This window comes from Oncorhynchus clarkii, chromosome 21 (assembly GCF_045791955.1).
Source record: "Oncorhynchus clarkii lewisi isolate Uvic-CL-2024 chromosome 21, UVic_Ocla_1.0, whole genome shotgun sequence".
NCBI classification, from domain to species: Eukaryota; Metazoa; Chordata; class Actinopteri; order Salmoniformes; family Salmonidae; genus Oncorhynchus; species Oncorhynchus clarkii.
The window spans coordinates 12182136-12197022 of NC_092167.1; the positions used below are offsets into that span (position 1 = coordinate 12182136).

At 44.7% G+C, this 14887-nt stretch overlaps 1 protein-coding gene across 1 annotated transcript in view; it reads right to left on the minus strand.

The window, feature by feature from the left end:
• Positions 1 to 14819, minus strand: part of LOC139379601 (FYVE, RhoGEF and PH domain-containing protein 6-like) — a 30635-nt gene extending 15816 nt beyond the window's left edge. The window contains exons 1-3 of the mRNA XM_071122396.1: positions 14544 to 14819; positions 7155 to 9507; positions 697 to 814 (exon numbers count right to left, since the gene is read on the minus strand). Of these exons, the coding sequence (XP_070978497.1) occupies positions 697 to 814; positions 7155 to 9507; positions 14544 to 14553 (2481 nt within the window). The 5' untranslated portion in view covers positions 14554 to 14819. The remainder of the gene's footprint in view (positions 1 to 696; positions 815 to 7154; positions 9508 to 14543) is intronic.
• Positions 14820 to 14887: the final 68 nt, after the last annotated feature.

Genomic DNA, 14887 nt, shown 5'->3' on the forward strand with positions numbered 1-14887 from the left:
CACTCCAACAGAGATTATGTCCGAAAGCACGTCTCTTCCCCTCACTACTCTCTATCCACGTCAGCTTTCTTCTCTCCCCTCTGCACTCTCCCTCCCTCACTCACTCTTTCTCTCCCTCTTTCAGTCTGATAGTGAGTGGTCTGGGGTGGAAATGAGGCAGTCTTAATTTGGACAGTGGCCTTGCCCTTGCATGACTGAAGGGGCCTCCTGCTCCTAATTGTGTGTGTGTGTGGATGTGTGCTCATGTTGTCTGTTACAGACACAGGATTTTAGAGTATCATAAATAGGGTCAGACAGGACAAAGCAATCAGCCATTTTCAGAGTTATTCCTGCCCCCTAAACCCTCTACGTCTGACCCCCCCAGACAGAATGACAGCTCCATCACACGCAGGCACAGTGTGATATCCCCCACCTGCCTTTCTTTCCTTCACAGAGTCCTGTGCCCAGCACCCATTTTGGCTCCATGACACCTGTCTGATAGTGTCGTTATCACTCGTGTTACGCCTGCCAATATCCTTCCTGTTATACCACCTGTCAACACTGCCCTCACTCTGTCTCAGTAACATCCCCTCTGTTATCACTCATGCCTAGGACCTACCAGAGCAAAAACATCTAAAGAACCCTACCGTAACCTTATTGACAAGGCCGCCACACCCACTGTGTATCGGGGTGTGTGTGTGTATTAAAGATAGCTACCTGTCTGTCTTCTTCTGACAGCTCCAGGTGCTCCTTGCTTGAGGTGGAGCTGTTGTCATCCTCGTCAGAGCTGTGGACTTCCTCCTCAGAGTGAGCATCATCCAATCCATGCCAGCCCCTGCAGGCAAAACAGGAAGTCCCGGTCACCGCATTATCCTCATGGTTATCAGGTAGTGTGTGTGCGCACTTACACGTACAGTATTTATATGCAAGCATACCACGTACACACACTTCTGAATTGACTTTTTAATGTTTTATGGGAACAGTAATTGGCACGATGTCTCTATATGGGACTAGGATGAGGAGCAGCCTGAAGCACGGTCAATACGTTGTCCACAGCTGTACTCGGGTAAACATAGTTGCCATGAAGACTCCACAGACAGCCTTGTCTGCTGGCAGCAGGGCACCAGCCTGCTCTTCAGTCAGCTGATAAGGGTCTGTCTGCTGAGTGGCACAAGTAGCAACATGTTTGTGCCACTAATGTTTTCATCTTGGCTTCACAGCCTGTACAGGAAATGTTATCTCAGCTGGATTTTGAACCAAACAAACCCAAAGTACTGTCTACATTCTAATCTGGAGGACTCATAAGATACTGTCACTCTCTTTATTTTGACTACTTTGTCTGTCCCCTTCCCTCTCTCTCAGCTACCCCTCTTTCCCTCTCCTCTTGTCTCTCCTTCTTCCTTCTATACCCTGTTTCTCTTCCCTACCCCCATCTTTTCCTATTTCCTCCCATTCTTCCACTCTCTCTTTCCTCCCATTCTTTCACTCTCTCTTTCACTTCCATTCTCCCTCCATAGACGGGCCTTCCTGCACACTGGGTCAGGCACAGAGCGCCTCTTGTTCACTGCCTGAGGCTAGTTACATAAACTAAGAAGGCTGAGATGCTTGGGAAACACTACAGACTCACGACACACATACACACTCTTTCAAACAACCACAACGGCACACACATACACACATGCTTGCAAGCACACACACACACAAGCATGCACAAATGCAAGCATCTTTCAAACGATGAAATACACATAAACAGGGGCAAATATCGCACAGTGAACGATGAACACTAATATTATCCGACTGGAGTACCAGATCTGGGCAGCTAGATATATGTGGAAGTGTTGCATACTGCTCTTTACTGCTGAACTCTTTGAGTCTAATATTTCCCTTCACCTGCCCTTCTTTCTACCTGTCCAGTAATCTGAGTGACCTTAATCTCATGGCCCCAGAGTGGCGTAACAAAATACTGGTCTGAGCACGCACATGCACTGCACACACACAACTGCACACACAGAACTGCCTTTTGATAGATGAGGTAAACACACGCACAAGAACACTTGAATGAGGATGTGATTACAGTGAGTTGGGAGTAGGGCTGCAAAGGGCCGGAAAATTCAGGTAAATTTTCCATGGAAAGTTAAGCACGGGAATTTTGCTTAAATTCATCAAAAAAGTCAGCTTATAACAATGAACCTTTTTTTTTGTGGGATACACAAGGCAATTATAGGTCTTGTGGCAAATTTTGGTTAAACTATTCCCAATTCAATGGAATTGCAACCCTCTGCATGCACAGTGCGATCTTCCATCACATGTACAGCTGATTCTCAAGATCTTGCACACTAATGAAATGCTATTGAGCCCACACTACTACACTGTCTGAGCCAAAGACTACATGCTTTCTGGTAAGTTTTTATTACAATACTGGGTGGGATGAATATATTTTATATGACATACATTATTTTGTGTTAATTAGTAAATAGTAGCCTACAGCAAAGTGTGTTTTAAATCATTTATAACTTGTTAACAATTTCTGCTAGTTAGTTTTTGCTACCATGTGGGTTTTAGCTTGATTGAGCCTGCTAACTGAGGAGTGTTAATTCACCTGTTTCCATACATGTTTCATTTTAAAAGATGTATCTTACAAAGGAGTTGTTTAATCTAACTGCTTAACCTCTTGGATCTCTAGGGGCGCTATTTCATTTTTGGATAAAAAACGTTCCCGTTTTAAGCGCGATATTTTGACACGAAAAGATGCTCGACTATGCATATTCTTGACAGTTTTTGAAAGAAAACACTCTGAAGTTTCAGAATCTGCAAATATATTGTCTGTAAGTGCCCCAGAACTCATTCTACAGGCGAAACCAAGATGATGCGTCAACCAGGAAATTAGCAGAATTTCTGAAGCTCTGTTTTCCATTGTCTCCTTATATGGCTGTGATTGCGCAAGGAATGAGCCTACACTTTCTGTCGTTCCCCCAAGGTCTTAGCAGCATTGTGACGTATTTGTAGGCATATCATTGGAAGATTGACCATAAGAGACTACATTTTCCAAGTGTCCGCCTGGTGTCCTGCGTGGAATTCGGTGCGCAATTGCCAGCTGCTTGTACTTTTCCATTTGATTGAGGGGAGAAACCATGCGTCCAAGAACGATATATCAATGAAGAGATATGTGAAAAACACCTTGAGGATTGATTCTAAACAACGTTTGCCATGTTTTCAGTCGATATTATGGAGTGAATTTGGAAAAAAGTTTGCGTTTTGAGGACTGAATTTTCAGGTTTTTTTGGTAGCCAAATGTGATGTATAAAACGGAGCTATTTCTAATACACAAAGAATCTTTTTGGAAAAACTGAGCATCTGCTATCTAACTGAGAGTATCCTCATTGAAAACATCAGAAGTTCTTCAAAGGTAAATGATTTTATTTGAAGGCTTTTATGTTTTTGTTGAAATGTTGCGTGCTGGATGCTAACGCTAATGCTAACGCTAAATGCTACGCTAGCTAGCTACTTTTACACAAATTATTGTTTTCCTATAGTTGAGAAGCATATTTTGAAAATCTGAGATGACAGTGTTGTTTACAAAAGGCTAAGCTTGAGAGATGGCATATTTATTTCATTTCATTTGCGATTTTCATGAATAGTTAACGTTGCGTTATGGTAATGAGCTTGAGTCTGTATTCCTGATACCGGATCCGGGATGGGGAGATCAGAGAGGTTAACTGTCTGTATTTGGGTTTTTCTAACTTATTTTTTTCTAATCTATACAGGAAAATGCCATGGGCACTATCTGATTTCACTGCAGCTAATGTAGAAGGAAAAGCTGTGTACATTTGCTAATACTGTGCCAATCATATGTGAAGAATGCAACAAAGATGCAGAATCATCTGGCCAAGTGCATAAAGTTCCCTCAGCGCTCACAACAAGCAACCTCTGACAAAAGTCCCTCTACTGCTATTCGAGGTGAAAATGATGAATCAGACACCTTATCGATAGCAACAGCTCATGGTCCTCCTGGAATCAGAAGTGTGTTTGACACAATGGAGAAACGTAGTCAGAGAAATGCTGATGAATGTCTTGCTCGAGCTGTGTATGCAACTGGTTCACCTCTGATGCTCACAGGCAATGTGTATTGGAAGAGATTTCTGAATGTTCTTCGCCCAGCATACACCCCTCCAACCAGATAAAACCATGTTTTATCTACTCATTTGCTGGATGCAGAGTTCAAGTGAAGGTCAGGTAAATCATAGAGAAAGCAGACTGTATTGCAATCATCTCTAATGGGTGGTTGAATGTTTGTGGGTAAGGAATAATTAACTACATCATCTCCACCCCTCAACCAGTATTCTACATGTGCACAGACAAAGGACAATAGACACACCGGTCTCTACATTGCAGATGAGCTGAAGGCAGTCATCAATGACCTTGGACCACAGAAGGTATTTGCACTGGTGACAGACAATGCTGTGAATATGAAGGCTGCTTGGTCTAAAGTGGAGGAGTCATACCCTCTCATCACACCCACTGGCTGTGCTGCTCATGCATTGAATCTGCTCCTCAAGGACACCATGGCACTGAAAACAATGGATACACTCTACAAGAGAACCAAGGAAATGGTTAGGTATGTGAAGGGTCATCAAGTTATAGCAGCAGTCTACCTCACCAAGCAAAGTGAGAAGAATAAGAGCACCACATTGAAGCTGCCCAGCAACACCTGTTGGGGTGGTGTTGTCAGCATGTTTGACAGTCTTCTCGAGGGGAGTGGAAGGAGTCTCCAAGACAGCCTGCCGATATGGAGAGCCCCAACAAGAGGATCCTCCTGGATTATGTATTTTGGGAGAGAGTGGTAAGCACCCTGAAACTCCTGAAACCTATAACAGTAGCCATTGCACGGATTGAGGGAGACAATGCCATCCTGTCTGATGTTCAGACTCTGCTTGCAGATTTAAGAGAAGAAATCCGTACTGCCCTGCCCACTTCACTGTTGCTCCAAGTAGAGGAAACTGCAGTTCTGAAATACATCAAAAAACATGAAGACTTCTGCCTGAAGCCCATACACGCCCCAGCATACATGTTGGACCCCAAGTATGTTGGCAAGAGCATCCTGTCTGGTGTCGAGATCAACAAGGCCTATGGTGTCATCATCACCGTGTCTCGCCACTTTGGCCTGGATGAGGGCAAGGTTCTTGGCAGTCTAGCGAAGTACACTTCCAAGCAAGGGCTTTGGGATGGAGATGCAATATGGCAGTCGTGCCAACATATCTCATCAGCCACCTGGTAGAAGGAACTTTGTGGATCTGAGGCTTTTCCCCCTGTTGCCTCCATCATCTCCAAATCCCACCAACATCAGCCGCTTCAGAGCGCAACTGGTCCTTGTTTGGAAACACACACACCAAAGCACGCAACATGCTGACCAATACAAGGGTTGAAAAATTGGTGGCCATCAGGGCAAATTTGAGGCTTTTTGAGCCTGACAAAGAGCCATCCTCAACAAGGTTGGAAAGTGACAGTGAAAATGATGCCTCAAAGTCTGATGTTCAAGAGGTGGACCTTGAGGAGGTCCAGGGAGAAGACATGGAAGCCTGAGAGGAAGACATCCAAAGCTTTATTTTCTAAACTATCATTTTACAGATGTATGTTGAAAACGTTTTTGGAAGATGCGATGAATCATTGGGGATCATCCAATATCCCTTTCTTTTGTTGTTCAATGAAATCATCACATGTGAAGAGTCAACTCATTTAATTAAAGTTAAATTCATAACTACATTTTTATTACATTTTTTCTAATGGAATGATTTAATCATTTGCAATTATGTCTACTTATGATAAGATAAAAGGTTTATGTTTCTGTCTGCAAAAAACATCTACATTTAAATGGTATTATATTAATTTGCATATATTTCCATTAATTCCCATTAATTCCCATATATTTCCGTTAATACCCACAGAAGGTTTCCACCTCTGAATATTCCCCAAAATGTGCAAACCTAATTGGGAGTCCTGACTCTTGTTAGCAAGGACCGTGTCCAGTCCATTCACTCATCCACACACACAAATATTTTAGTGTCCAAAACAGTAGCAAAATATTAAATTACGTTGAGTCATTCAAAAAAGGGTTTCGCTGAGAATAGGAAAGAGAGTGAGAAACCAAAAGAGAGATGGGAGAAAGAGATGGCAGAAAGAAAGGGAACAGGAGAGAAAGGGAGAGATATGGGAGAGGGACAGGAAGAGATCAAGAGAGTGGGAGAGAGGAGGCAGAAGGAGAGAGGCTGGTGGTTGCTGGAGGTTTATTTTCCGTGTTCAGAATGCAGTGTGGCGTTTCTGCGATTTTCAGACATTTCCTGCTCTGGCCACTGAAAATAACCCACAGGAAAACAGTCCAACCTGCTGCACATCAATGCTCTATTCACAGCCTGGATGGCTAACACTGAAGCTAACTCTCACACTTGTACAAGCTCAGCCTGCTAATGCTAACACTCACACAGCATGTGTTGTCTATGTTGTAAATATGATGTAACAATGGGTATAGTACACACAATGTAGTTACATTGTACCTGACATGGTCTTACCACCATGTAAATGCATAGTTTTAGCACCAAAGTGGGACCAAGACTATAAAGTGAAAACTAACTCACACACAAGCACAACCTGGGCACTGGCCTAAATGCTAAAATACTTAATCTCACTGTGACACAGTACAAATACACACAGACACACAAATAGAAACCCCTTAACACAGTACACACACCCTTGGCATTGTTCTAGGTTCAAAATCAAAACATTTACTGTAAATTGCTCGAGTCTCTCTTTCCAGGAAATCTGATTCATAAAGCATTAAAGCTCCTTAAAAGTGACACATCTATGACTGTCGTGGTACATTAACAATGCGGTAGCAAAAAGTATGATGATGTAATAACTGAGTTATTTACTATAGGCAACTAATGATCAAAGGATTATGATCAGCTCTGTAACTCTGGATTCGTTGAAACCTAAGTCGCCCATGACACACGAGAGGCACGATGCAATCAGACAACAAAATGACACACACACTCTGTTGAAACCTAACCCAGACCCTTTGTGTGTGTGTGTAGACAGAAGAAGAAAGAATTCCCACTCACACGCACAGTCGCACACACACACGCGCACAAACAAACACACACACTGTGACACACATGCTGTACCTCTCATAGTCAATGGAATGGGGTCGCTTATAGTCGCAGTGGCTCTCGTATGGATCCTGCACCTCATAGACGTCTGAGTCACTGTGTCTGTGTGTGCTTGGGTCCAGACTGTGTGTGAGTGGCCAGCCCAGCCGTGCGCTGAGGAAAGGCAGGTTCATGTACTCCGGTATCTCCTCATACAGAGGAACATTCTCATACTCCACCGACCCCTCTCCATCCCCGCCAGACACCCCCGTGCTGCCATTGGACTGGTCCACCATCCCCGTCCGTCCGCCCGGCTCCACGCTGGTACAATCCAGAGACTCGCCGCTTCTGGCCAGTAACCGTGGCAACATCCTGACAGACAACCGCAGCTCCAGAAGCTTCCGGAAGGAAAGGCTCCTCTTGGTGCCGTCAGCGCGGGCCAGCAGGTCAGCCGAGGAGAAGGACTGGGCCCTCTGTTTCCCTCCCAGCAGAGCTGCTTTCCCCTGGGGGGGCCCTCGGCTGCTGCTGCCGCTGCTGTGTCTGGAGGAGCTCTGCCTGCTGAAGAAGGGCCTTGGGAAGCGCCAGGCTGGTTTCTCCTGTGGGGTGGCAGGCAGCTCCCTCATGGGGGTGTTGGTGTGGTGCGGAGGGGGTGGAGGGGGTGTGATGGACGGGGGGGCACCCGCTGGCAGGCTGTGTCTCTGGGGCTTCCTGGGCGGGGCCCTGGGTGACCCCCCCTCTTCCGCTGAGCTGGCCGTCATTGTCATGCCGACGGGGGGCGGGCGGCAGCTGAGCTTGATCTGTTTGGGCAGGCTCCGGGTGATGGGGTAGCGCTCAAAGTCTCCGTACCCTTCCTCAACTTCTTCTTCCTTCTCCTCCTCTTCCTCCCCTCCTCCTCCTCTTCTCTCTGAGGTCAGTGCGTTAAGCTCAGGCTGAGAGAGCAAGTCCAGAGAGTGGGAGGTGTTTCGGTTGAGGGAGGGGGGACAGTGGATGGCTCTGTGGAGGCGGGGGGAGAGGGACTTCTGTCTAGGTGGAGGCACAGGGTGAGGCTCCTCTTCAACTTCAGGGCCCTGGGAGGGAGAGGGACTGTCATACACTCCCTGGGTGTGTTCTTCCTTCTCTGAGGTGAGACATCTCCCCCCACTCCCCTCAGACTCCCCCACCTCTCCCCCTTGTGTGCGGTTCTTTGTCTCCCCCTCATGGGTGCTGGCCTCCAGGCCGTCCTGCCTTACCAGGGCTGGCTTACGGGGCTTACGTGGCAGCGGCACGGGCAGGGGCTTACTGGGGGCGGCAGGGAACGAGAGGTCAGTGAGTAGCCTGGGTATTCTGGAACACTGTGTACTATTGTCTGTGTGGGAGGGGGTGCTGTCAGGCTCACTGTCCACCTGGGAGGGGGCGAGGGTGGGGGGTAAAATGTGTTGGGGGGTGCGGGTGGGTGGAACTATCTGAGAGGGGATGCGGGTGGGAGGGACTGTCTGAGAGGGGGTGCGGGTGGGAGGGACTGTCTGTGGGGGGGTGCGGATAGGGGAGACTTCCAGCGGGAGGATGAGGGGAGTGGGAATGGTGTTGGTCTCATTGCAGTCTATATTACAGCTGTCAGTGTATGTATGTTCTGCATTAGAAGCTTTAGTCTCAGTCTGTGTAAGTGTCTCGGCCACCTCAAGAACATTACATGACTGGTCCCCTGAACCAGTCTGATACTGCTGACCCTCCTGTCCTTTCTGGTTCCTCTGTCTCTCCTCTTTGTTCCCCTGCAGCTTCTCCTCATCCCTGTTCCCCTCTCCATCCCTCTGCCCCTCCTGTCTATGAGGTTTGTCCTTGAGCCTGAGATGGAGGGTGTTGGTCACTCCTCCGGTCACCTCACTGTCTCCGTTCTCTGTTTTACCCGGCCGATTGGCTACCAGCGTTCCAGTGCTTTCCGTGGCATTCCCGTTTGGCCAGGAGCCAAGCGTATCGCTCCCGACCTCTGTAACGTTCCCATTCCCTAGTCGTTTGCATTGGGAGCAGTCCTGGAATCCACAGGAGCATGTAGGAATGATGTAGTCCGAGTCGCGCAGGATGGGCTGCGACAGGATCCCGTTTCTGGAGTTGAGGAAGGAGAGGCTGTCGTCCCCTGCCCCGCTGCACTCCTGGGATGGGGTTTGGGGTACTCTGGGTCTGAGGGGTGGGGGAGAAGCCGGGGCTGGAGGGGCAGAGGGTTTGGAGAGGCATGGTTTGGGCGCCACAGCAGGTTTGGCTCTCTTCAGCGCGGCAGGGGAGGGTTGGGTAAGAAGGGGGGAGGGTTGGGAAGGCTGGGAGAGGAGAAGATCAGGTTTGGGAGCGATGGGAGGAGGCGAGAGCTTCACCGAGGGGGCAAGTTTGGGTTTGGGAGCCACTGGCGGCTTCTTCACACCTGTAGAGAATTAGAGGAGGAGGAAGAGAGAGGAGTAGACATTAGACAATGCTGGGGAGGGGGGGCTGCTAAAAACACACAAGTCACAGGAGGCAAAAAAAGAAGTGACCCTTTAACCTTTATGGCTGCTTAAAGGCACAAACAGGAGGCAAAAAGCAAAACAGAGCACATTCCACTGCCCTGCTGTAATGCATACACTACCCTGGATATCCCTTGAACCCCCCCCCAACACTTCATCGACACATACCAACCAGTCAGCAGCAGCACAGACACCTCGTGGGGTAAGAGGGGACAGGGCAAGGATCAGAGGATCAACCCCTAGAGGTCAATGGGATTTTTAGCTCACTAAGGAAGGTTGGTCGCAAATGGTCAGAAAGTGAAGGAATGAAAGAACCAAATGATTCCTGTACTCATATATTGACTGTGTTCTGTCTGTACAGAAAAGCTGAACAATCAAAAAAACTAACTATAACCTAAGCGACATCACATCTCCCACAAATAAAACAGTTTGACGGTAAATTAAATTACTGTGTGAATGTGTCCCTAAGCGGGTACCACAAATGCCCGTGGCAGGCTGAGCCTGCACTACATGGATAACTGGATTATGAATACAGACCTCTGCATTGAATATGAGACACTCGTTCCTGCATTGAAGGTCCTTCAATATCAGGTGAAGAATGACGATCCTCATGATGGTTATGAAACACTATAGCACCACACATCTCCTCCTAAGGTGTTAGGAATCACCAGTGGTAGACAAATGTTACATCCATGATAATATATGCCATTGCCAAGAGTTCTCTTAATATACAGTTAATCCACTGATTCCCTAATATATGGACGCACAAGTCATTGAGGGCAGCTGTCTTACTGTCTTACTTTGTTTTTGTCCTAGTAGACCTACGTAATAGATCAGATGAATTAGGCTAATGCCATTGATTTCCCAGAAAGTGCACACACCTGGATTACATCCTAAATCAGTTGCTGATTAAAAGTGAGGAAAGAGACTGGCTACTGCAAATCCTCTGAGATGGCAGAGAAGCTTTACAGGCGGCTCTCCATAAAGGAGGATTCCTCACGAAACTAGAACAAAATAAGATCCCATTTTTTTTTTCTCCACAAAATGTAATTCATAGAAGGGTCCTTTGGAGGATGTTTTATTGGCATATATTTGGCATTTGTATCTTAAAACATAATAGATCATTAATTGAAGACATTTTGGCCTTACCCAGGCCTCCTTTAAGACTCCATAGTGTTTCATCTGTAGGCGCTACAAAGTAAAAGTTTGTGTCATATGAAGCTTTACCACTTTAACACGTTTCTTAAATACATTTATGAATATTGCAAAATATAAAAATGAATAACGAAAATATACTATGTTTGATTTGGCACATTTTACAATATATTGTTGAACATATTCTCTGCTAGTTTTATACTTATGGCCCATTTTATACAGAGAAATTGGCATAGTAGGCAGTGTAACCAATTACAGCCCTCCCTTTACTTGTATCATTGCAAATCACAGAGGGTGACCATTTTTAATCCATTTTCACATTCACTCTGTTGGTAATGGTTACAAACTGGATCATTCTGCATAACTCTAAAAGTAGCAAAGATTATATTCTAGAACTTTGATATGCAGGTAAAGTATATTATGTTCAACAATATATTGAAACATTTGCCAAATCAAGTGTATATTTTAAAAATGAATGTTTAATTTTAATATTTATAAATGTACAGAACCAGTTTTTCTTTATTTTTACTATTTTCTACATTGTAGAATAATAATGAAGACATTGTCACGATCGTCATAACGAGGAGACCAAGGCGCAGCGTGATAAAAATACATACTTCTTTTAATGAAGAATAAACACTGAACAAACTATACAAAACAACAAACTGACCATGACGCTATGTGACACACGTACTGACAGGCAACTACACATAGACAATAACCTACAAAATACCCAAGGAATATGGCTACCTAAATATGGTCCCCAATAAGAGACAACGATAAACAGCTGCCTCTGATTGAGAACCAATCTAGGCAACAATAGACATATAAACACCTAGATATACAACAACCCCTAGATATACAACAACCCCATGACATACAAAAACCCCTAGACAATACAAAAGCTACACAAACCACCCTCATCACATCCTGACCTAACCAAAATAATAAAGAAAACAAAGATAACTAAGGCCAGGGCGTGACAGACATCAAAACTATGAAATAACACATATGGAATTATGTAGTAACCAAAAAAGTGTTAAACAAATAAAGATATATTTTATATTTGAGATTCTTCAAAGTAGCCACCCTTTGCCTTGATGACAGCTTTGCACACTCTTGGCATTCTCTCAACCAGCTTCATGAGGAATGCTTTTCCAACAGTCTTGAAGGAGTTCCCACATATGCTGAGCACTTGTTGGCTGCTTTTCCTTCACTCTGTGATCCAACTCATCCAAAACCATCTTAATTGGGTTGGGGTTGGGTGATTGTGGAGCCCATGTCATCTGATGCAGCACCCCATCACTCTCCTTGGTTAAATAGACTTTACACAGCCTGGAGGTGGATTTTGGGGCATTGTCCTGTTGAAAAACAAATGATAGTCCCATTAAGCCCAAACCAGATGGTATGGCATTTCGCTGCAGAATGCTGTGGTAGCCATGCTGGTTAAGTGTGTCTTGAACTCTAAATAAATCACTCACAGTGTCACCAGCAAAGCACCCCAACACCATCACACCTCCTCCATGCTTCACGGTGGGAACCACACATGCGGAGATCAAAACGTTCACCTACTCTGCGTCTCACAAAGACACAGTGGTTGGATTTAATATTTGGACTCATCAGACCAAAGGACAGATTTCCACGGGTCTTATGTTCATTGCTCGTGTTTCTTGGCCCAAGAAAGTCTCTTCTTATTATTGTTGTCCTTTCATAGTGGTTTCTTTGCAGAAATTCGACCATGAAGGCCTGATTCACACAGTCTCCTCTGAACAGTTGATCTTGAGATGTGTCTGTTACTTGAACTCTGTGAAGCATTTATTTGGGCTGCGATCTGGGGTGCAGTTAACTCTAATGAACTTATCCTCTGCAGCAGAGGTAACTCGGGGTATTTCTTTCCTGTGGCGGTCCTCATGAGAGCCAGTTTAATCATATCGCTTGATGGCTTTTGCGACTGCACTTGAAGAAACTTTCAAAGTTTTTCAAATTTTCCGGATTGACCTTCATGTGTTAAAGTAAAGATGGACTGTCATTTCTCTTTGCTTACTTGAGCTGTTCTTGCCATAATATGGAATGGTCTTTTGCCAAATAGGGATATCTTCTGTATACCACCCCTACCTTGTCACAACACAATTGATTGGCTCAAACACATTAAGGAAAGAAATTCCACAAATTAACTTTTAACAATGCACACCTGTTAATTTAAATACATTCCAGGTGACTACCCCATGAAGCTGGTTGAGAGAATGCCAAGCGTGTGTAAAGCTGTCACCAAGGCAAAGGGTGGCTACTTTGAAAAATGTGTTTAACACATTTTTTGATTACTACATGATTCCATATGTGTTATTTCATAGTTTTGATGTCTTCACTAGTATTCTACAATGTAGAAAATAGTCAAAAATAAAGAAAACCCTGGAATGAGTAGGTGTGTCCAAACTTTTGATTGGTACTGTATGTAAGAAATGTGTTATTGAAATCAAAAGACTACTAATATTACAGAGCAAGCCATAAAGCTTCATATGACACCAACTTTTGCTAAATTGCACCTACAGATGAAACATTATGGAGTCTTAAAGGATAATGGGAAAAAATAAATTTCGGCTAAGGTCAAAAAGTCACAAATATTCCAACTTCAATTCATTTTTTCTCAATTATGCTTTAAGATACAAATGTCAAATAAATGTCAACAATTATATGGATTACATTTTGTGAAAATCCCTAAAATCGTGGTATTCTTTTTATTTTGTTCTAGTTTGGTGAGGAATCACCCAACAGTCTTCTAGCTTGATATTTCGTTATTAACATTTCCGTTTGTTCAGACCTTAGGTTCTGTGAATTGTGGGAGAACCATTGCGTTGACCGGAGTTGTCTGGCTTGTTTATTTTCGGTGTAGAAAATGTGTTCTCAGCTTCAATGGCACCAACCCAAGTAGAACCCCGTGTCATCTCGCTGCATGCGTCCTCCGTGTCCTAGTCCTGTTTGTTCACTCTGGTTCAAAATGTTGTCGAACCTTTTGCCGAGTATGACCTGGGCGATTTCATTGCACTGACTGATTTTGAAGATGGCTGTGTGTGTGTTGTGAAATATGTGCGTCCTATATGCTATCCACAATAAGATGGCCAAAAGGATATGGCCTCGTTTTCTGCTCGACTGGGCTGCATCAGGGCTACTGACTGGCCGGGCGAGTGCTACACCACGAGAAGCGGAGTCACGGAGCGGATGTGCATGAAGCCTGAATGACCCTCTAGCTAATTTACTAATGGAAAAAATCTGTAAACTTCAGTGCCAAATCCCATTTGCCTCAACGTATTGAAAAGTCATCGGTTTAGTGGTTGACAATCGCTGCTTTAAGTTATATAACCACGTTTGAAAGTTTGAAAAAAATCAATTGCGCATCTGACTGCATCAAAACAGGAGGAGAGATGTTACACAAAGGAGCTGAATGTATCTGCCCTCTCATACACGCTCTCTTTCTCTCTTCGCATTTGGCTGATGCATCAATTGTGTTGCATGTACTCTTGTTGGAGTATTCTAACCAGAATGACTGTTCTCCCTAAATCATGAACGGGTGAAAACTGCTCATTTTTGCCACCACTATGCCTTCGGAGAGGTAACGTTATCATTATGAAAAACAGTCATTACAATGTAATAACCTGGAAAAGCTGAGCTATGTTGCTGCAAAAGTAACATAACGTAAATGTTTTTTCTTTTCTGGATTTGCTTGGTAAAACTCTTAACTGCAAACGCACTCAAATAAACGGCTTTGTCGACAAAATGCAACTACTTAGCCATCCAGGAAACAAACCTGTGCTCATGACTCCCGACTTGCTCCTTTCTTTACTCCATGAGTAAACTTGCTTTCAATGGGACCGCACGGAATTTCGTGAATTTTCTTTTTCAGGCGCCATTGACAGTCAGTCTCAAAGAACACCAGGTAAACAACATAAAAAGAAGCTAAATGTCGCTTATATCACCGACTGAAACGTGAATAAACGGTTTCCTCTAGTCCCCCTTTTCCCGTTTTCTGGAGTTTCGTCCACGGCGCTGTTTCCTTCCCTTGCTCCCTGGCTGAGGACGTTGCATTTCCCCGCGTGACCACTGGAGGATCCTGTCTCTGCTGCTCGAACACCGAGGTTCTCGGGGAAGCGT